The sequence below is a fragment of the Patagioenas fasciata genome, chromosome 1, assembly GCF_037038585.1.
Source record: "Patagioenas fasciata isolate bPatFas1 chromosome 1, bPatFas1.hap1, whole genome shotgun sequence".
NCBI classification, from domain to species: domain Eukaryota; kingdom Metazoa; phylum Chordata; class Aves; order Columbiformes; family Columbidae; genus Patagioenas; species Patagioenas fasciata.
In genome coordinates, this window is record NC_092520.1 from 30,174,126 (window position 1) to 30,195,881 (window position 21,756).

The following is a 21,756-nucleotide window of genomic DNA, read 5'->3' on the forward strand; positions in this document are numbered from 1 at the left end:
GGCAGTTACAAAAGAAAGATGCATTTCTTGGCACTTCCTTGCATAAGTGAAGATGCAAGCTAGATTTTTTTTTTTGCAGAGCAAGTTACTTGATTACATAGAGTGAATATCCGTGGCTTTCAAAAACTTGAGTGTTTCATGAGGATTCTGAGTAGTGAAGGGTCCAGATGTGTAAAACTCTCCTCCAAGGTGTTGCTATTCAAGATAACAAGGCAAGAGAAACTTGCTTCTGCATATTCTGAGCTGTAGCCGGGCAAAAGATTGTTGGTCTTCAGAATTTATGAGATATCCTCCTAGAAACTGCTTGAGGTAGAATTAATACAGGGAATTTCAGGCCTTGGAGTCCTGGTCCCTAGAGGCAGAAGTCTGTTTGCTGTGTGCCATCTGTGGAGGCCTGAAAAAGTTTCATTTTTAGGGAAAGATTTCTATTTTAACTTGTTCAGATATTAATCCATCTGATCCAGCCCATTTGTACTTCGATTTGCCTTGTGGAGGTCAGTCCCTAATCTTTGGGCATTTAAGAACTCTCTATTGCATATAATTAGGGTAGAAATCTTTTTCAGCATGTACCGCATAAACGTACAAGAAGCTAATCTGGCTTCCCTGACTTCTATGACTATCATGCATTCTTTTTAAAGAAACTCAACTGTATTCTTTATGCTTTAAAACTCCTAAACCCACTGTTTCCCTGGTGGTTGTAATTTCCTGGTCCAAAGAAAGGCATGTTATTTACAAAGAACTTGTTACTGATTTCAGTGCTACTCATGAAGGACTCTGCTACTGAAATGGAGAGCGTGCGTACCTGTGTTAGTTTGTCTCAGGAAAAATGTGAAAGGTCTGTCTGCTTTGAAAATAGGCGTTCGTGATCTTTTCAGTAATACCATTGCTGTAATGCAACAAAGAACATTAGTAAACTGTGTGCATTTTCATTCCATCTCCTGTACAGTGCCCTCAAGCTCTGATCTGTAGTACCTGAGTTTTGAGCTGCTCCTCTGCTTTAAGAGTAAAACAATAATTCTATCCAGCAGTGAGATCAGTCTGGGTGAATGAACAAGTCAAGTGTTGTGAGACTACATGCGGGGGATTGGTGTGTATTCTGTTGGTGAAGTGAGCCTGTCTGGTTTTGGATTTCAAAGGTAATATAATTTTTGTTGTTATTGCAGCCATAACTGCTGAAGTCATAACATGCTATTGCCAAACCTATTTGCCAATCCCTAGCTGTGCTTTTCTGGTAAAAAAGATAAGCAAGGCACAAATGTAATCTCTTTTCTAAATGGGAGATAAGCAGCAGAGAAATATCTGTGTCCTCCTGGAATTTTTCCATCAGAGAATCAAGAGTATCCTCAATCTCAGTTTATTACTGTCCTTCCCCTCTCTGGTTGTGGGTTAATTATTAGATTAAATAAAGAGTCCTTAACAATTATGATGGCTCAGCTATTATTAAAACACCTCTTGCTTAAATAAATTATTCCTTGTGCCTACATAGTATTAAGAGTACATTGTTAAAAAAACAGAACAAAACGAAAAACACCACAAATATTAAAACCCCCAGATTTGGATTATTTTTTGGTGAGCACCTCTAACAGTGGAATTCAATTGAAACTTCAAGTAAGGCTCAGTAAAACTAGTTTGAGTGGCATTATTTCAGTGCTCCTAAAAGTGTCTTGTGTTGTTTTCAAACCACTCTGTGACTAGATCCAGAGCCTTTTAAGTAAATAACAAATATAATCATACCTTTTAAAATCAGCTTCTTAGCTTGGTCTGACTGGAGTTAAGGGAATTTTTGGCATTGCTTTCAATGGGATAAAGATGTGATGTCTGACTGCTATTACCCTTAGTCTTTGGTATGTAATTGAAGCCACATAAAAGCTTTTATTTTGTATGGGAATTACCAGAAAAATTACTTAAAATATTAATGCCCCAGTAGAGATGAACATTTTCATAAAATTAAGCTGTACAACTCTGCAGGAAGGTTAACCTAGTTATGTCAAATTGTCACTGTGCGCCCACATATGTACAGCATGTGTGTTATCCAAAGCTGTTGTCAGAGGAGCGCTGCGCCGGAGCAGGGGTGCTCAGGTGCCTTTTGGCATCGTGACTGCAGGATGTCTGCCGTGAGGGGGTGCACCTCGCAGAGCCACCCCATCATTGAGATACACCATGGTGCTCTCCCTACGTGCCTCCTGGATTTCCTCCTGAAAGCAAGGAGCATCATAGAATCATGGAATCATTTTGGATGGAAGACACCCTGAAGATCAAGTCCAATGGTTAACCTAACACTGACACTAAACCATGTCCCTAGGAATCTTGCCTGTACATCTTTTAAACACCTCCAGGGATGATGTCTCAACCACTTCCCTGCTTCACAACCCTTTATGTGAAGAAATGTTTCCTAATATCCGGTCTGAACCTTCCCTGGTGCAACTTGAAGTCATTCAGCAGAAATGGGGGAGACCCAGGTCTTGCCGTCAAGTACCACCAGCACTTGCAATGTGTGCATGGAGCACACCTGAAGGCAGCACAGCCCAGGGAAGCAGAGAGGCAAAACGTGGTTTCCTGGTGTTTGAACAGCTTCAGGACACATTCAGCTTCTGAGAAGCTGGTGGCAGCAATGCCCATGTAATCCACACAGGGGTCTGGGTCTGCTGCTGCTGCCTTTCACACTGACTTACAGCCTCTCTGCAGCATCTGAGTCTTCCAAAAGGGAAACAAACAAGCATGGGTTGTCTTTGATAAAGCTCATGTGACAGAAATAAAAAGAAAAATTAAGATTGCACAGCTCAGTAATTTCAGTTGTTCTGTTTTATGTTAATTGTGATGGAGGATTTCTGTTGAGGTGTGATTCAGCTCATGAGGGTTATTTATTGACTCTGTAGTCCACAGCTGAGATTTTACTCTGAATCTCCCCACACAGCCAGTCCCAGCTGCTCACATGGAAGTGTTTTGTAGAAACTAATGCACGTGAAGGTCACACTTCAAAGTACATAAGAAACAAACCTGTCTTTGTGAAGACAAAACTTTCCCATCATGACCTTCAATGATACCAAAGGGATCATCTTCCTAAAACCCTGTAACAGTTCAGGAGCTATGGACAAAACATTATTTTTCTTATTTGCTTTTGTGATCTGAGCAAGCAGATTTAACCAACAGAAAAAGAAGTGGTTTATCTTCTTAAAGTGGGTATTCCCTGGGCTGGTAAAGCTGGTTCTCATTTGAGTCTTTATATGTTAGTCTAAGATCAAACATGGAAAGGGAAGAGTTTTAAGAGTTCTTAATGGTAAAATGGGAGCATGTTAAATATGAAAGTTTAAATTTAGGTTAGGCATACATTTAAATGCTACTGTGCTGGTTTTGTTTGGTTGGTTTGTTTGGTTTTTTTATGAATGACTACTAGTTGTTTCTGCAGTGACAATTTTCAGAAGTGAAAAGTGAAGTTTGTATATTTTCTTTACCTGTAGCTCCTGATGCTTTCGTACCATCTTCTGTTACTTCAATCTCTGCTTTGTGAATAGCTTCTGAAATATAAAGACTACTTTGCTCTGCCAAAAAACCCAGAAATGAATATTAATAATTATTTTCTGAATTCCATTGTGAACACAGGTTTCTTTTTTCTTAATTCAGAATGCTTTTACCTTTTTTTCTGCAGAATCTAAGGATGACATAACCATTAGGTATTTTACCTGGGTGACTAATTCAATGACAACACATCGAGTATGTGTCATATCATGAGGTTTTCTTCTGTTGCAAATTCCTTCCACTGGTTCCTTCACCACATCACATTCAGAAAGACAGCACAGTATAAACCTGCCTTTCAGTTGCTTTTTCTGGCTTCCACAGAAGATCCTCAGTTCTAATTTTGACTCGGCTACTGATTTTTTGTACATGTACCTAATATGGATGAGTACAGACAGTCTGAACATCTAAGCTGGTTTGATATTAAGGACCTTTTAGCACGTAGCTGAGATAGTATGACTACGTGGCTTTTGGGCTAGTGTGACCTTCTGTGCAGCAGCTTGGAGAATAAGCTAAAATGCTCATGTGTGTCTTGAATCTATCTGCCTGAACATGCCCTTTATCACAGAGCGCAGCTTGCTTGATGGCCCAGGTGCCTCTGACTTCTGCATGAAATGTGGATCCCACTTTCAGACAAGCAGTGAAGTTCTTAGGAAAGAATCACTGGGGTGAATGCAAAGTTGGAATATTTTTGTCTGCTTAAAGGCATTTCTGCTATTGACTTCTCATCATTCAGATCTGCTATTTAATCTAGGGGAGCAGGAACAACAAGATTTTTGACTGTGTTTGTATGGGTGTAAACCTGGAAGAGCTGCGAGGTGCCCTCACATTACTGCTGATGGAGCCAGCTGCAATCTGGCCCCTTTCCACTGGTGTCCAGTGGTGGGAGCTGGGCTTTGGCTACAGAAGAGCATCACTTTGACACTATATAGCAATATCTTGAAAGTGAGGAAAGCAAGATTAGGAAGATGGTGTATCTCAGATCTCTGTATCACTGACAGAGGGAGGCAGGTCCCTTGCCAGTGTGAGTAGCAATGGGCACATTTGGCTGCCTCTGACTATGGAGGGACTTTTCCAGGAGCCTCAAGTCACCATTGTGAATACCTTTTCCTCCCTCGTTTCTGCCCATGTTTACTTGTTCTTTCATCTTTATGGTTGTTGTCCCGTTAGACAGACAACAGTCAACTGAATGCTGAATGGAAATTTCTAGTTTGAGAGGTCTCCCAGGTTGTGGTGAAAAGCAAGGTTTCATGATGAGCATAAAAATTAATTAACATGTGGAGACGATGAATGAACTGAGGAACCATTGGAAGGGCAATTGCAGCAAAACTGCTCTTCTGGAAGAAACAGTGGGACTGTGACATAAATTGGACCTTGGAAAAAGTTAATTTCAGAAAGACAGCAAGGAGAGTGTTACAGGTCTGCTTCTCCCCAGCTGACTGCAGAGGGCAGAAAGTGGGGAAGGTTGACAGGTTTTTTCATTCTTCTCTGAATCTGAGGATTGAGTCTGATGTATAGGTGAAAAAAAGGAAATACTAGAAGACCATTTTAACTCTTTCTATCTGAATTTTGTCCAGTCAAAAATCTAGGATGGAAACAAGACAAAACTGTGGAGAGGCAGATTTTTTAAAATTAAATACATCAAACATATTTCGAGGGAAAAAATTAGAAGCCTTCAGGCATAAAGAAGCTACTCCAGGTGTGAAATGAAGTAACACATTTGTTTGCTAAATGTGATTCTGAAAATTATGATTACTCCTTCATGTAGAAGAGGAACTGAAAAGTTAAGTGTTCTTTTTCCAGCTGTATCTATTGGTTAAATAAAAGATAAACCTTCCTTATAAACTCTGTCTCACCTTACTCTTGGACCATTGAAATAACCCTCCTATTATGATACATAACTGAGTAGCTAAAGAGTAGAAATGAGAAGGGCCTCAACATATCCCTTAATGTATGATCCTGCCACAGGCTGGATCGAATATGTCTACCAGCCTTACCCTGGATGATGTGAAGCAGAAAGCCATTGAGTTGCTTAGACAAAAAAGAAGCTGCTAAATGAGATCATTTATGATGGAGTTCATTTCCTCAAAGTATTTATCTTATTTAAATAGATGTTAACTTTATAAAATGCATCCTTGTGCACTTCATCCGTATATTAACATTTGTTTACAATAAACCAAACTGCAGGCTTTTGCAAATAAGTGGGCAGGGACAAACTATTTTAATGTGCCTCTCTCTGCGGTCTGAGATACGTATTGCAATAAAACAATGCAGTAAAAGCGGTATTAAAAAAACCTCATAAGTAGCATCCCTTCTGAGGTTTATTCCAGGAAAGCAACTCTTCCATAAAAGCAGCTTTGTCTAAATTGGAGGAATTTATTCTTGTCATACCTCTGTTTATTCACCCACATGCACAAGAACTGCATGAACTCTCCATCTTTCAGGGCAGCTACCACTGAGTCTTTTCTATGAGTAGAAATGACTAAGATGAAATAATTTGTGTTGCTGGTAGTAGTAAGAAAAAAAAAAAAAAGAAAAGGAAATAGATAATTTGGGTTCTTTTAGTATATAATATTAAATAGGGATAAATTTCCAAGAAGTGGGATAAATTCAGACTTCCAAAACCAAGACAGTTCACAATTTTAACACTAGTATTTTAGCAAAGCAAAAGTATAATCACTGGTCACTGGATTAGCAAAACAACAGAGCATGGGCATATATTGATATCGTTTGTGGTGTCAGGAGCTGGAATACAGACTTGTTGGACCAGCATCCCTAACTCTTAAATGACTATTTAAATACAAGTATAGGAATGAGAGTTGTATTAAAGCATCCTAAATATCTGAATAACTAACCATTTTCTATGCTGTCTTGACAGGTTTAATCTTAAAGAAGGAAAAGAAAAAAATATATAAGTAATAATAAAACCAGCCCTATCCCTTTCAGATTCCTCTTTCCTACAAAACAACAGTTCAAAATACAAGTGCCAATAATAAAGTAGAACAGTTGAGCATGAATTGTGTTTGAGAGTTCCAAACAGAAAGACGTATAATCAATTCAGAAGGCCCAGGTCTGCTGAATCATTCAAATGCAAGAGCCTACAACTATTGGGTCAGTGATCATTTTTTATTCAGTCAAACCTCTTACCTGAAATACCTTTAAAATTAGCAGTGATGGGATCAAATGCATCTCTGATTCCCAAGGCAGAAAAAACTGTCTTTAGGTCAAAAAGGCTTTGAATACTGAACCTGGAATTAATAGGATAGATTTTATTCAAATGTGGCATTTGTAGTTTCATAGAGCTAAAAGGTGGAACAGATGCAATCTGTTTCAAGCCTTTGCATTTCATCCATTTATTTCCGTGTGAGCCCAATGCCTTCTGTCTGATTAAGTGTACTTGGCAGAAAAGCAGCTTGTCTTCACCTGAAGACAGTGACAGAAGGAATCCCTCGCCCACATCTATTGCAATCAAACCACCTCTTCGGTCTTCTTGACACATGAACTCTTCATTTCCCCAACTGTCCTCTTTTTAACAATCTTTTTGACTGCAGCAAAGGACTCTTTGAAACATTTGCAAAAGATTATCTTGGAGAAAGAGAGTATTAATGAACAAATTGTTTTTCAGCACTTCATTAATGTGGGGAACGTATTGGAAGAGATGTGTAACGAAACCTTTCTGTGCTCATCCATACAATAGGTCCAGCCACAAAAGGCCTTCCTGCACCTGATTCCTCCTGCTATGCCATTTAATTTGAACAGCTGATAGAAAATTCCAGCAGGGTGTGTGCGTTTTTTAGCAACAGCAAATGACTGAAGTGGAAAATGGATGGCTGAAACTTGCTTTGTGCACAGAAAGATGAGTATAACTGTTGGAGGGCCCCAAGTTCTTTGTGGAGTACATCTGTAGTACACTAGCAAGTTGTAAAAATAAACTATGGAATTTTTTTAAAGGTTATATATTTACTTCCCTGAAGCAAAGACAAAAACAGAGTGTGGGAAAGGGCCAGGAGCATTTCTCTCTTTTTAGATCTTTAAAGTATTGTTGTGCCCCAACAAATGTAGAGTAAAAGCTTTTGGATTGAGTGAAGTACATGGGTTTTTTTAAACAGTACAGAACATATCAGAGAGTTTTGGGATTCCCAGCTCACATCTTCATGAAGGGTTAGAGCTTTTCTAATCATGTGATGAATGACAAAACTGAAAGTATTTGTTAATAATTAGATTTTTTTTTCTCACACATTGCTCATTTCAGTGTTTTCGCACAGAATTCTGACAAAGTAGCGAAGCCACCTTGCAGTATTAATATCACTTACCTCGGTAGAAAAATGTCCATCTTTGTTCTCTTTAAGCTGTTGGCCCAAAGGTTTATGGTTTTGGCAGAAAGCTGAGACTCAATCTGGGACAAAGATGTTCTTCTGTGGCTTGGAAGCACCAGGAACATGCTGAATTTCTCTCCCAGGTAGGGTAACTCGACCACGCTGAAAGCCTCCAGAGCTGCAGTCTGGAATTGGCCTGTGGGTGGGCAAACATAGATCTTATTTCATCATTCAAATGGGGAATAAAACCCCAAACCCACAACCCAAGCCTGGGTCAGCAGATGGTTCAGAACAGCAGTGGTGGGATATAGGGGCTTGTCTCTGGTGCACGGGCTCTTGCAGCCAGCTCAGGGTGCTCTTAACTCACAACAGAGCTGATTGTGTGAGATATATCTATATCATCTATATCTATATATCTGTATCTATCTATTTCCTGGCAGAAAAATGCCAAGGATAGTCATAGCACCTGAAGCACTGTCTGAACAGAGCATAGAGATTTTATTACTTTCTCATACCATAGCTGTCCTCCTTGCTCAGAGTTTTGAAAACTGTTACTGAGGCAATGACAGTAACTTTCTGGTGACTGTTCCTGCAATGCTTGTTCTTTGGATAAACTTACGATTTTCTGATGTCTTTCACTAAAATTTCAGTACTGATAGAAATTAAAACAAACCAAAACGGAATGTCCTATTTAGTTAACGGAAAGCTACTTTGCTGCGTGTTTCCATCTTTACTACCTTTAAAAATCAGTTTTAACCCTATGTTGAGAAACAAATAAATACACTAAACAATAAAGTAGTTAGGGTTTTGCTTATTTAAGCACCAAATTCCTCACCTTTGAAAATCTAGGCATCAAGACCTACCAAAATCAGATGGTTATAAAAACTAGTCTCAAAAGTAAAAGCTGGTGGGATTCCAAGCTTGTGATTAGTTATGCAACAAGTCATAACAACTATTTAAAAGTACAATTTCTGTTTCATATTTCAAAGAGCAATTAATCCAGTTGTTTCTAATGGTCACTGTTATACGGTAGAACAGATTCAATTTTACATCCTTATTTTTTCATCTGTTAATCCAATAAACAGCCTTTCAGGAACACTCAGCAATAGCTAGCAGTCCAGAAGATAAATACAAGTCACAAGGAAAGAACTGATTGCTGCAGGCCATCCAAAATACTGAATCTATTCCTTCTTCACCCAGCTGTAGTAGTTGTATCTTCAAGGGCATATATGCACATTTTTTGAGTCAGGGTTTATAAATAGCGGAATATAGGTAGCTCATGTTCATAACATCGGCCAATAAATATATAGATGTAGGATGTCTCAAATGTTTAGTGTACAACATTCCTGAGGGAATGGCAGGAAGATGTGCCAGGGGAGGTTTAGGTTGGACATTAGGAAAAGGTTCTTCCCCCAGAGGAAGGTGGAGCACTGGAACAGGCTCCCCAGGGAGGTGTCACAGCCCCAAGCCTGACAGTGTTCAAGAAGAGACTGAACAACACCCTCAGACACATGGTGTGAACTGTGGGGTTGTCCTGTGCAGGGACAGGAGTTGGACTCCATGATCCTTGTGGGTCCCTTTCAACTCAGGACGTTCTATGATTCTATTCTATAATTTTTTATCTTTGCAGATATGGACTAGATAGGATTCACAAAACGTTGATTATTCTGCCATTAAATTTTAGGCTCTAAGATTAGCCCTCCTGCCATGCAATGCGGAGAAGGAATTGTGTTGTTAAAACCACCTCTCAGCACATGGATCATGTGCTGCGAAAAGACCTTCTAGTTTGTAAGGTGCAAACAGGGCAGATTTACGTTTGTAGTGCACTGGACATGAGAGGTTTAATTTGTGGGCACGCTGATATTTTGAAGTCAGCACGTTGTGCACAAAGGTTTTACAGTCCTTATTTATTCATTAGCAAGAAAATAAAAGAGTTGAGTTTATTGAGTCAGATCATTTAGTGTTCTTTACTTGAAATGATTTTGAGCATCCCATAAGGATTATTATATATACATTAAATCAGTATTCAAATATAGTTAACAAATTGCTTGGAAAAATGAATATGTAAAATAGCTGCAGTGTATTACAGGCATTTGTAAACTGTAATGTTGACATTTTCTTAGAGCAGTGTTAATTGTCCCCAGGCTGATTTGTTCTGTGTGGCCATGTTGAATGATAAATAATGTCGTAAAAGCGGAGGTCGATAACAGGCCACAGCTAATCTTTCTCACTGTGTTTTGGATCATGATGGGAGACAGCTGCTATAATTTAATAATGAAGGAAAGTTATCTCCTACCTCTGTTTTGTTATACTGAGCCTGTTTTTTGTATTAATTTCAAACTGATTTGTTAGAAATATTCATAGCATTTTTAGTGACAAAGACTGAATTTGCCCTGTAAAATCTGACAATCAGCAAATTTTAAATGCTGCCTCTCATTTTGACTTCCCTCACAAGTCTCTCCAGCTGCAGGAACTCACACATTTCAGACCGGATGAGAAGATAATCCCAGTATTTTGGTAAACTTTCCTTTGCTGTGCAAATATTTAACACTCCAGTTACCTACTTAAGGATGACAGGATGGAGCTCTTGTGTTTAGGCAAATGGTCAGAAATGCACAACTAATGATTTCACACCACGTTTGCAAGAGCTCGGGAGGAAATATATGGTCAGTCAATGCAGCTCGACTGCCGAATTTCTAGTCACTGGTCTTTACCTGAGATCTCCGCCTTTATAAGCACTGGCAGCCCTCTGCCTTCTGTCATTTTAGGCTTCTCATTTCTTTATCTCACTTTACTAAAAGAGAAAGTTCAGAGAAAAGCTCTGTTCCTGAGCTAATAGGTGTGTGTTACTCCCAAGAAGCCTGTTTGTTTACCTGAATAGCTCGCAGAGCAACAAAAGGCGAGGCTATTCCAGATATCACGAGTAGCAAAGCTGCTTCAATGAGCTGGTGACAGGAAATCACCCAGGGCTGAAAGACACGAGTTGATGTAGTAGTTTATGTTACTTGACAATGAGGATAATAAAGTGTAGGGTTTTAGAAGGGGAAACTCTGCATTCCAGACTAAACAAATTAACTTATGACAGGTTTGGATGCAAAGAGGATGAGAATGCTCCAAGTCAGAAGTGTGAATGCACTCAGGAGCTGGCAGTCCCAGCAGGAGGAAGAACTCTGGTGGACACACCGTGGATGTCCCAGAAGAAGAAATACCACAAAGGAAGATGTAACAGTAGGGACAAGCTCGCAAAGAGAGGAAAAAGTGTTTCCTCAACCGGGTGAATTATGGTTCAGAGATAAACAGGCATAAAAATAATGAATGGCCAACAGCTTGCCCGATGTGACTGTTGCACAGGAAAGGAAAATGTTTTAGTCACATAAACAAGAGAAAAGGGAAAGATGAATGGTGCTGCTGAACACTCTGAGTTTTTTTTTTTTACCTTCATCCCTATTAATTGCCAGAACTGATGGGAAAAAAACAGTCTGGTAATATAGCAAAGGGTAATGGTGAGGATCCTAAAGGAAATGAGGAAATAACAGGAGGTATTACAACACCAGTGACAGAAACAAAGTTTAAACTACTTGAGAGAGACAAATAATAATCTGGGGCCTTGGATGATCACCACCCTAGAAAACAAAAACAACTTGGATGTGCTATCACAAATATGTCAGCAAAGATTTTTAATAGAGCTGTAGATTCATTTGTGTCCCATGACTGGGAAACAGGAGTATATTTATAAAGAAAAGAAAGTGATCTGGGAAATGTTGTGTCTTTGTTTGAGAAGTTTTAGAACATACTCTGGAGAAAAGAATAATCAAGTCACAGAGGGAAATAGAAAGTGAGACGAATTGCAACATCGGTAGACCCTAGCAAACAAATCTATAAGCATTTTTGTCTTGATGAATAATTTGAAAGAAAGACTTGGATCCAGCCATCTAGTTTTAAGTAAAACATTAAACATATAGTTTTACTGTGGCACTATTTACAGATAGAAGTGATGGCAATGAGAGCAAGAAATGAAAGGCAGCAAACAGGCAATTGAAAGGGCAACTACAATCAGCTAAGTAACAAGTGGGGTTCCCAGCTTGAAAAGAGGTTACCAGTGACTTTCTGAAGTATTTCCAACACTCAAGACTTTCATCAATGACAAACAGCGAGGTTACAGTGCTGACTGCAGTGATGGAAACCAAATGATGCTTCAAAAACATGACAAAAGGTATGTGCCTGTGGAGATTTCCCTCCTCTGATTCACCTAGGACTCAATGGCAGGAAAAAAATGGAGAAAGAAAAAAAAGGCCCAGTTGGAATCAACCTTAAGTAACAACCCAGAGATGATTCTGTGGTGCACTATGCAAGGTATATTAGCTAGTCATAGAAATACCAAGAGCACTTTATTGTGCATGTATATGGCCTCATTAAAAGTATCACGTACATTTCTGGCCACTTATTTTCAATAAAGATTAATTTAAATTGGAAAAGTGCAGAAAAGAACTACTGGAGAATTGGATTATCCGTTTTTTTCTAATAGATTAGGAGAGCCTGGTATCTTCAGCTTAGCTAACAGGAAATTGAGAGGGAGCTTGGTGGCTGGCAAATGCATCTGGGAGTAAATATCAAAGCTAAGAATAAGTTATTTATGTAAAAGGATAAAGCTGTCACAATGGCGAGAGATATAAGTTGGTTTTCAAAAAATGTAGACTTGGAATTAGAAAGGTTTTTACCTAAGTGAGATTTTGAAATTTAGGATAGAAAGGAAATGAGCTTTTTATATTTTGGAAGAGATTGTAGAGCTAAATGGAAGAATTCCTGGTGGTAGAAAATTAAGCCTACAGTCCTTCTGTTAGCAACCCACAAACTCCAGGCCTTTGAAAGGAACACACACTGTATTCATGTATTATACAAATAAAAATTTGATCTGTATTTATATTGTTTAAAGCCCATGCTGAGAGCATCCACTGATTTGATACAAAGAACAGAAAAATTCCTGTCCCCTTTATAGCAGAATTTGGCCCCAAAGTTGTTCAGTTTTACCATAATGCAGTTTTGTCCACAGACAGGCTGTGGCAGGAGGTGTGGGTGTGCAGTGCTGGTGCTCATGGTGATGTTAACCTCTCTCTGGTGCTCACACACTTAAGGAGCAAGCAGTGATCAGGTTGAGGGGCCAGAAAACTTCATACCCAGGCCACAAATCAAAATGCTAGGGGCTTGATCTTGTTTTGGTTTTAACTGCCCCTTTGGCATGGGATCAGATGTCCTTCCTATGGTACTCCCTTCCTAGGCAGCTTTATTTAACAAGCTCCCTGCTATTGTGAAGGACTTTATATACCAGGGTACCTGCAGTGTCGCCTGCTGCCTTCTCCTGACACGTTAGCTTGGTGCCTTTCACCTGTTTGCTATAGCTGAAAAGTTTGTTATGGAGTGCTGGAAGGTGTTGGTCTGTGAGGGATGGGGCATGCACTGTAGATATTTTAGGAACCATTTTGAATGCAGGATCTGTTTAATGATTGCCTGCGATTATAAGGTGTCGATTTGGTCACCCAAGTGGTCTCTTCGTTTGATGGGGTTTCTTCTGTGACTTCTCCAGGCTGGGAAAATAACACATCTTAGTGCGTTAACTGCAGCAATTAAATAAATAAAACTGTTCCATGTTGTACAATAGAGCAAATCTGGATCAAGGACAGTTACCGTAGTTAACTTCGGCTGTGTGATGCATTGTGGGCACGTTCAGTGTTGAGCCCGCTGCTGTGGTAAAAGGCAACATCTGGGTATCCAGAAAGGAAAACTTCTTTTGCCACGTGCTTTTGAAATACATGGTGGTCACCAGGGCAACCTGGCTGAGCGGCGACCCAGCACTCTCCAATGTCATGCCACGTACATCCCCATCTGCACGGAAAAGGAGCAGGGACACACACACAATCCTACTCACCCCAGCCTAAAAACCTGGTCCGTGTGAGTAAATAAAGCAAGTTGTGACTGCTCTCCATCCCTAGGGGCAAGAGGCACAACTCACAAGGCACTGTTAAACCCTTTACATCCCACTCATCACTTGCACCTGGACCTCATCAGGATTGCCTGTTGGTCCATGATCTCCCCAGAATGGAGCTCAAGCTGGTCAGTGTTGAGGGCCCAAGTTGTGCCAGGACTATGCTACTGACTGAACAATATGGGTGACAGCAGCCCAGTGCTCAGCATCGTGTTCTGCCCCTAACTGGTTTTCTAGATTAAATGTGCTCACATGTATCTTTGAGTGGTTCATTGTTAGCACTAGAAATCCCTCATGAAATGGATTCATGGTTACTGACCCTTTTATGAAGTAACTAAGTCAACTGAAGCTCATATCCTAATTCTCTCTCTCTCCTGTTAGCAGTTGAATTGATCTTGCTTTGGGTATCTCAAAGATTCTTGGACGTGTAAGCCACTTTTAATTCATTGATATCCATGTGAGCACCACATAAAACTCCCATCTAACATCCAGTTCTAGAGCAATACTTTTCTATATTGAAGCAAGACTACTTACTATAGTTCATTTGAGAGGGATAGATTTTTTTTTTTTTCAATAGTAGCTTTAATGTGTGTGTTTAATTTCACCTCACATGTCGATGGCCAAATTAATACTTATGCAACTTAAGCTGATTGGATTGATTTGCTCTGATGCTTCTAAGGACTTGCTTTTTCAATTATTTTTCCATTAACACAGAATTTAATTTCATTAAATTTCTTGCTTATCTGGAAAGTAAATTATTTTCATTTCCCATTTTGACTTTTTAAACTCGGAATCTGACTGCTGAGCTCCTGCATGTCCCCCACAGCAGCATGGAAACACTCAACGCAGCAAACTTGGTCCCTGGGGAATTAGCCTGCTCCTCATTAAAACTGAAAATACTGTGAAGGATTGCCATTTTAAAAATTAGAGGAACCAGGCCAAGCAGTTACCAGCTTGACAATGCAAACTTGTGCTCACAGATTCAGACCTATTCCAGCTCTTTCCTCACATTAGAAAATGAGCATCAGCACAGGAATTAGATTTCCTGGCTCTCAGCCTTGATTTGGACAACGCGAAGTGGGACAAAAAACTTTATACTTGGTTAAATGTAATTTCTCTCACTACTTTTATTATGCATTTCATCCATGTGCAGCCATTCTCATGGGTTGTAATGTTACCTCCAAGGTGACCGGTGATCCATTCCTGTATTTGGGCTGTGGTTCTGTTGGGGTCCGTGAGGTTGGTTTGCTGCAGGCTGCTGTTTGCCCAGCGCGCAGCACGTGCAGCGAAGCGGGGTGAGAGCTGCACCCCGGTATCTACGAAGAAGGAACACGCCAGCTGCAGCGCTGTGCCTTGGCTGGGGTCTGTCACTCCTTCATACGATGTCTGCAAGAAGTCCTGCACGCTTTGATCTGCCAGGCAAGAGAGAGGGAAAAACTGCAGTTATCAAGCTTAGGCTAAGGACAGCAGAGATTGCACAAGCACTCAGGAGCTTTCAATTCCATTGCCGACACTGATGTCACTTGAAAGTTAAGGCACTATAGCAACTGAAGCACCCTTGCCTTTATTATTGTCAAGTACTACTGTCAAGGATGGTGATGCACTGGGCACAGGAAAGCTCTCAGCATTCTTCATGTTGCTGTAGAAATCACCTAGTGTAGATACATCAAGTGGCTGACTTCACATCAGGCTCACACCTCTATGCACACACAACTCTTACAGTTCATAAAGAACATTTGGGAACTCTCTGGGTTCCCATTAGTGCCTCTGGCCATGACTGGCTGAGCTGCTGATGGTGCAGTACTGCCATCTCCTTCTTCTGCCATCACTGATGCCACCTACCCCAGGAAAGTCATCTTCCTGACTGCCCCAGCTCTGTCACTGCGACCCTTGGCCCTCATGTGTTGTTTTGTTTCTTGAAGGATGGTGCCCCGAACTGGTTCAGTATTGCAGATGAGCCCTGGCAATGCTAAATAGAGCTGATAGGTTGCTTCATGTGTGTCACAGGCAACTCTTCTTTTTATACAACCCACAACAGTGTCTGCTTTTTCTTTAGTACAATTATATTTCTTAGTCAATATTTTTAATTCCTGAGAGCCCTCAGACCCTTTCTTGAAACATCTATTATTTTGCTCATTTTTCCCTGTTTTAAGCAGCCGATTGTTCCCTCTAAATGTAGAATCTTGCACTTGTCCTTATTGAACTGTGTCTTACTCACTTCACACGTTTCTCTGATTTCCAGGATCCTTTCAAACTCTGTTCTGGTCTTTCAAATTTCTTAAAGCAACTATGAAATTCGGTAATGTGTACTCTTGGTTTGTTGTCTACTAATGAAAATACTTGAATAGTGCCCCGATCTCCTGTTCCTGGGGAGCCTGTGGTAGTTCAATGGTGGTGGTTTCTGTGACAGATATAGTGTTGAGGTGTGGACCCAAGAGGAGCATGAGTCCTGCAAACTTAGAGGATCTCGTGTTCTTAAAATCACAAAGTTTCTAGTAGGTTCCTCTGATGGGTGATTTAGCAGAGATTTCTGCCTATCATTATTTTGCTTGCTGTTTGTGATGGGATGGTTCATGCCAAGGTGACTTCCTGAGGCCTGGGACTCCAACCCTGTCTGAACAATATTTATGGGCTATGTGTCAAATCTCCTCAAGCTTCCCATGTTCATGATTCAGCCCCTTTCCCCCCTCTTCTTGTGCTTTGGAGAAGACTTGCATGTGCCCAGCCAATAAAAGTCTTATTGAGGTTGATTGGCCAGTAAGACATCTTCAGCATGTTCCTGCTTCTATAAATAAGTATTCCATGAGGATTGGGAAATGTCTGAAGCATTTTCCTTCTTCAACAAGACATCAGTGCCTCTTGGCTCTGTGGGACCACCAGGACTTTCATTATTTCACCACCAAGTGTTCCAATTTCTGCATGAAATCTCAGCAGCTCACTGTTGTATATGAATTGCTGACTACTGTCTCAAAGCAGGGGATCAGTATTGTGCCCCTTGCTTCTCCAGGTTGCTGTACTTGGCTCAGGTGCTCCTCTGCCTTGGCCTGAAACCCTGGGGTGCCCTGGGCAGCTCACAGGTATCTGACTTCCCACGGGCATGGCTGGTCTCACTGTTATGGGCTGGCTGGAAATCTTTGTTTTGACTCAAGGGAGGCCTTAGGCAAAGGGAAGAATCACCCAGTTTCTCCAGACAACTGTGGGTGTAGGCAGTGCTAGAGGGACATCAGGCTGGGCTGCCAGCTGGGACAGGAATGGTTTGAGGTGGCTAATGGGGAAGTCCATCCTGCCTAGGCTGACCTGTCCCAGGCTGAGCATCAGATCAAGGACAGGATCCCCTTGAATCTCCATCTGCCAACCAGGTCATCAGGAGACTTTTACTGCATAGATTCTTGGTGGGGTAAAGGGAGAGTGTCACATCTATCAATTTCTACCACCTGAGAACCCAGTTTGTGTTTTCTGGCCTAACAGTGCTCCTTTAACAACCTGCAAGGAGACTAATCACCTGTGGGAAATTTGGTATTAAAATTTAGATCTATTACTCTTTAAGGGATAAAATATTGAACTCCTCGAACAGATGTCAAGAAAACTCACACAGTCTGAGGTGTAAAGTGCTTTTCTCATGTGTTTTGCATTAGTGCAGGAGCATTTGGCAAGCTCTCTGGAGAATGTGAGAAATCAAAGATGGTAAATTGGAAGCAGATGTTAATGTGAGGTGTGGTATCCTCAGCTTGTAATTTCAGTCACATCAAAGTGCTTATCTAACCAAAGTCCTGAATTCTTACTCAGAAAACAGTTCAAAATTGCTTTAAAATAGTCTACCTTGGATAAAATAAATCAGCAAGGAGAAAGCATTTGAAAGCATGTCATTTTGTCTGTGCTGTCTAGAGAGACATCCCTTTATACATTGTTTTTCTTAGTACTAGAATAAAGGAGAACAAGTCTTCCAAATATTAAAAGATTACAAGTGCATATAAGAGCACAATATCCATGAATAGTGAATGAAACACCACTGTTTTAATTGTTTTCAGCCTGCTAAGATTTTAACCACATTCTTCATTATTGTTTGACAGGCCAATGGAAACATTAATACAAATGTATAATGGAAGAAATTACTTTTATCAGATATGTATATGTATGTGATTTGGTTTTAATCATCTGATAGGAAATTTGATTCAAGTATTTGATTTAAACCATTTGAGGAAGGGGGTTCCTTCTCCATCACTGGAAATGTGCTGTTATAACCAATAGCAATAGATCCTATCCTACTTTATTTTCACATTCATGCATCAATATCGCTGAAAGCCAAAGCTCATGTGGCTTGTGCCACAGACAAACGAAATTGAGATAAAGTGTCTGCTTGATATGATGTGCCACATGAGAAGTAAAGCAGCACGAAAGAGCTCACAGGTCATTCACAGCGTCTGCACTTCTTTTTGTTACATTTTGTGTGCAGATTTGTGCCTGAGTTTCACTCTGTAATATTATTGTTAAGGTTCTTTCTTAATAACTGTGCCCCTAATGATCAGAAGTGTCAAAAAAGAGGTAATACTTGTATGAATTAATGTTGTTTAGACTTACCCTATTGAATTTACAGAAACAGGAGTCTTACAGGCAAGACTTTGTTATATCAGCTGCTCACAACACAGATGCACTGTCCTTTAGTCAGTACATGCAGCTGTATCTGTATATGTTAATATCAGCCAGAGTTAGCTCTTACTGCCGTGTCGGTTTTGAATATCAATGCTGTACAGAATGGTAATGGTGACTACGGCAGGTTACATCACCGGACAGTGGAACTGCTGCAGGTTTTATCTTTAGTCTTCATATATTGAAAGTAAATTTTATGCTGAGAAACAGCAGTGTCATCTCTATACATAAGTCTGGTATGTAAGCTGCAAATTTTGAAGATGTGGCAGTCATCTGCTTTTCATAAACATTGTGCCCATAATGTAAAATAGTTTTTGACGTGTGATGTGAGATGGTAGGATAATCCAGACCTAAAATGAAAACAGCATCCTTAAATTCAGCTGACTTAATGCTGGATTTTAAGACATCTGCCTTTTCCATATCCCTTCCAGATTCCCAGTGAGTTTTATTTTAGCCTGCTTTCAGGGAAAAATGCAATTGCACCATCCATCTGCTAATGTATCTCTCTCTGCCAGCCTCCTTCTAACAACTTTTCATCTTTTTGGCCGGTGGTAATAACACTAGAAAAAGGTGCACAGTCTTAAAGATAGTTCAGTTTTTATAGGCTTCATAAAATTTGTTAATAGGATAGGAGAGAAGACAGCTGTCCTGTGCCTGGCATCTCCTCACAGAGGACACAGGGGAGGCCAGGACTCAACAGACATGATGAGCGCCTGGGAAACAGGAGCAATTCTGCTGTCCATGGAAGCAGCTTTTCTAAATGTAGTCGTATTTTGGTACAGTGAAAGAGGAAGCACTGATCAATAGAAAGAGGAATAACATGTATAAACTACTCCCTCAAGTTTCATTTGTCCAGCTGATTTCTGGCTATCAAAGATGGAGAAAACACTTCAAACCTACATCTTGCAGTGAGACAGAAGTTTAGTATGATGTGTGGAATTGCTGTCTCCTTAGCATAGCTGTGAATTTATTGCAAAATGTAAGCAAGGAACCATTTTTTTTAAGCAGTACATTACCATGAATGTTGTATCCTAGGGATTCCTGCAGCTCCGTGAAGGTGTTTCCCTGAGCTCCAAACTGCAGCAGCTCCAAAGAAACAGCCACGCTTGCTGGAGAGACTACCAGGTTGGTTCTGTTCCCTGCTTCAGATACATGTTGGTAGAGATTGATGGCAAATTCAGTCTTCAGCTCTTTCAGCTCATCATAGGAGATGCAGTTTCCTTTGGCTAAGCAGCAAGCAGACAGGATAAATGCAGAGAAGGAAATGGGCAACATGAAGGCAAGTTGGGAACACTCTTCAACAGATAACCATACCTGCAATTAATAACAGATATATTTAGAAAAGCAATAGGCTGAGCTGACAGAGGAACTTTCTTTTTCTGTCAATGTTAAGATCTCACTTGCAATAGTAATGACCACTGTTAAAATACTTGTCCAGGTCTACCCAGAAGCTACCAAAAGAAAAAAGAAGTAGGGGCATGCTGATGACTCCGTTGACTAACAAGAACCAAGTTTCCAGAAAGCTCTACCTGTATAGGATGGTTGGCCACTACAGTGCTTGGAGACACTGAGCCCCTTGGTTAAAAAGTTAGTTACCTGCCCACATGATGAGACACTTTAGTGCAGTCTCCATGTTGCTGAGCACCCACAGCTCCTTTCTGTCCCCAGCAGAAAGAGGATCACATCCAGCACTCCCAGAAGGAAGAACGCTCCTTGGGAGGTGCAGGTATCTAACTGAAGACTCCAGGATGGTCTTTAGATCCAAGTTTTCAAAAGGCTGATTTTGAATTCCCACCCCAGATATTCCTTCTATGAAATTTATCCCAGTGAAAAAAGGTTGTATCTGCAAAAGGCTCCAGTGCTTGCAGCACAAAATCACTGCTTTCAATTTTTATGGGAAATTAAGCATTGGTCAACATTATATTAAGAGGCGCTTAGATTCAAATTTAAAGGAATAATGCTAAAATGGCAGAATAGCTTTCTTTACAGAACCTTGCCTTTTGAAAATGTATACCAGTATATATTAAGAAATGCTGCGCCTTCTTTCACTTCAGGATTTCCTACAAATCTTTCTCCATGCCCTTTGCTCTAGAGAGCACCTCTAATGCCTCGTATTTACTCACAGTTAGTTCTGTTAAATTGTCTTGCCTTTCTGTGTCCTTCTGGGTGTCTGAATGGAAGCTGTCTATGTACGTCTTGTCTCCTTCTTTAATAGGTAGTGGAGCAAAGAGTAAGTCATGAGACTGCATTTAAAGGGATAGTCAGTGATCAGAGTCTCTTGTCGGCGATGTCTGTACCACTCTGTCCAAATTCCTGTAGGCTACAAGCTCTATGGAGAGCCAGGCAAAGCAGCATGCCACTGACCAGCAAATCCAAGGCAAGGAACAAAAAGGTACACATGGAGATGGAGTCAGCAACTTCCTTACAAGCCCTGCTTGAGCCTCATGAGACTTGTGACCTGCTGGTACGGAGCAAGGCATCTCCTATCTCTCTTCCCACCCGCCCCCCCCCACCCTTTAATATGAATTCCAGTGATTCCTCTGCCACAAAGGGGAAGAGAAAGGGTTCTCTGTGTACCAGGCACACAGCTAGTTTTTCCCCCACTTTGAAACCTTATTCAGAAATCCCATGCAATTAAAATGTCTTTATTTGCTTTTTTTTTTTTTTTTAATGCCATCCCAAGTAGCAAGATTTTCATTCACTCTTTAGTTTCCAGGAGGGAAGAAACAACAAGGCAGTGCACTCAAAGGAGATCAAATGAGGCAGGAGACACTTTGAATGAACCAGAAGACCTGTGGTTGTGACTGCTTTAAAAGCAATCGCAGCTGTTCATGTCTTTCTCCGTGTGACAGGATCAAATCTTGCCCATCATATTCACAGGTTCAGCCTGGCAGCTTCACAATGACACCTGAGGAAAGCAAGGTTTTAGCTTTAAAGTGAGTATAAAACTTCGGCTAATTGTTCTATATAGAGTTTGACACTATATATCCACGTAGCTGTTTTACAGTATACATTCCTGTTACAACTGGGAAAGAAGACATGGGGAAAAAGATCATTACAGTCAAGCAATTGTGTTTAGGTTAGGGAAGGAGCAGCCACACAATTGAATTAGAGCCCAAATGAGAATGAAGCAATGGGCCTCCCTTCACCTGCACTGGTGCTGTTCCTCTCTCTCTGCTGTTTTGAGAAGATGACGGGATCGACACCAACACTGAGGTCTGTCTCAGCATCCTGGGATTTAGACCGCATTTCTGCTGGGCTAGATGAAGGGTGAGAGCTTGACCAGTCCCTGTCTAGTAC

At 40.6% G+C, this 21,756-nt stretch overlaps 1 protein-coding gene across 1 annotated transcript; it reads right to left on the reverse strand.

Moving 5' to 3' along the window:
* Positions 1-758: 758 nt before the first annotated feature.
* Positions 759-20,713, reverse strand: SERPINE3 (serpin family E member 3). Its single transcript, XM_065862767.2, has 8 exons — positions 20,580-20,713; positions 19,473-19,770; positions 14,988-15,221; positions 13,512-13,709; positions 7,827-8,025; positions 6,661-6,761; positions 3,453-3,539; positions 759-886 (listed from the first exon to the last, which is right to left on the reverse strand). Exons 1-8 carry the CDS (start codon positions 20,703-20,705, stop codon positions 759-761), a joined length of 1,371 nt encoding a protein of 456 aa, XP_065718839.2. The 5' UTR covers positions 20,706-20,713.
* Positions 20,714-21,756: the final 1,043 nt, after the last annotated feature.

Excerpts from the sequence above, each read along its gene's own strand:
- SERPINE3 (XM_065862767.2), bottom strand. The coding sequence starts at position 20,705 with ATGCAGTCTCATGACTTACTCTTTGCTCCACTACCTATTAAAGAAGGA. Across the intron at positions 15,222-19,472 it reads CCTAGGATACAACATTCATG|ATCAAAGCGTGCAGGACTTC; the intron begins GTAATGTACTGC and ends CTTGCCTGGCAG. Across the intron at positions 8,026-13,511 it reads CACAGCCGAAGTTAACTACG|GCCAATTCCAGACTGCAGCT; the intron begins GTAACTGTCCTT and ends GCCCACCCACAG.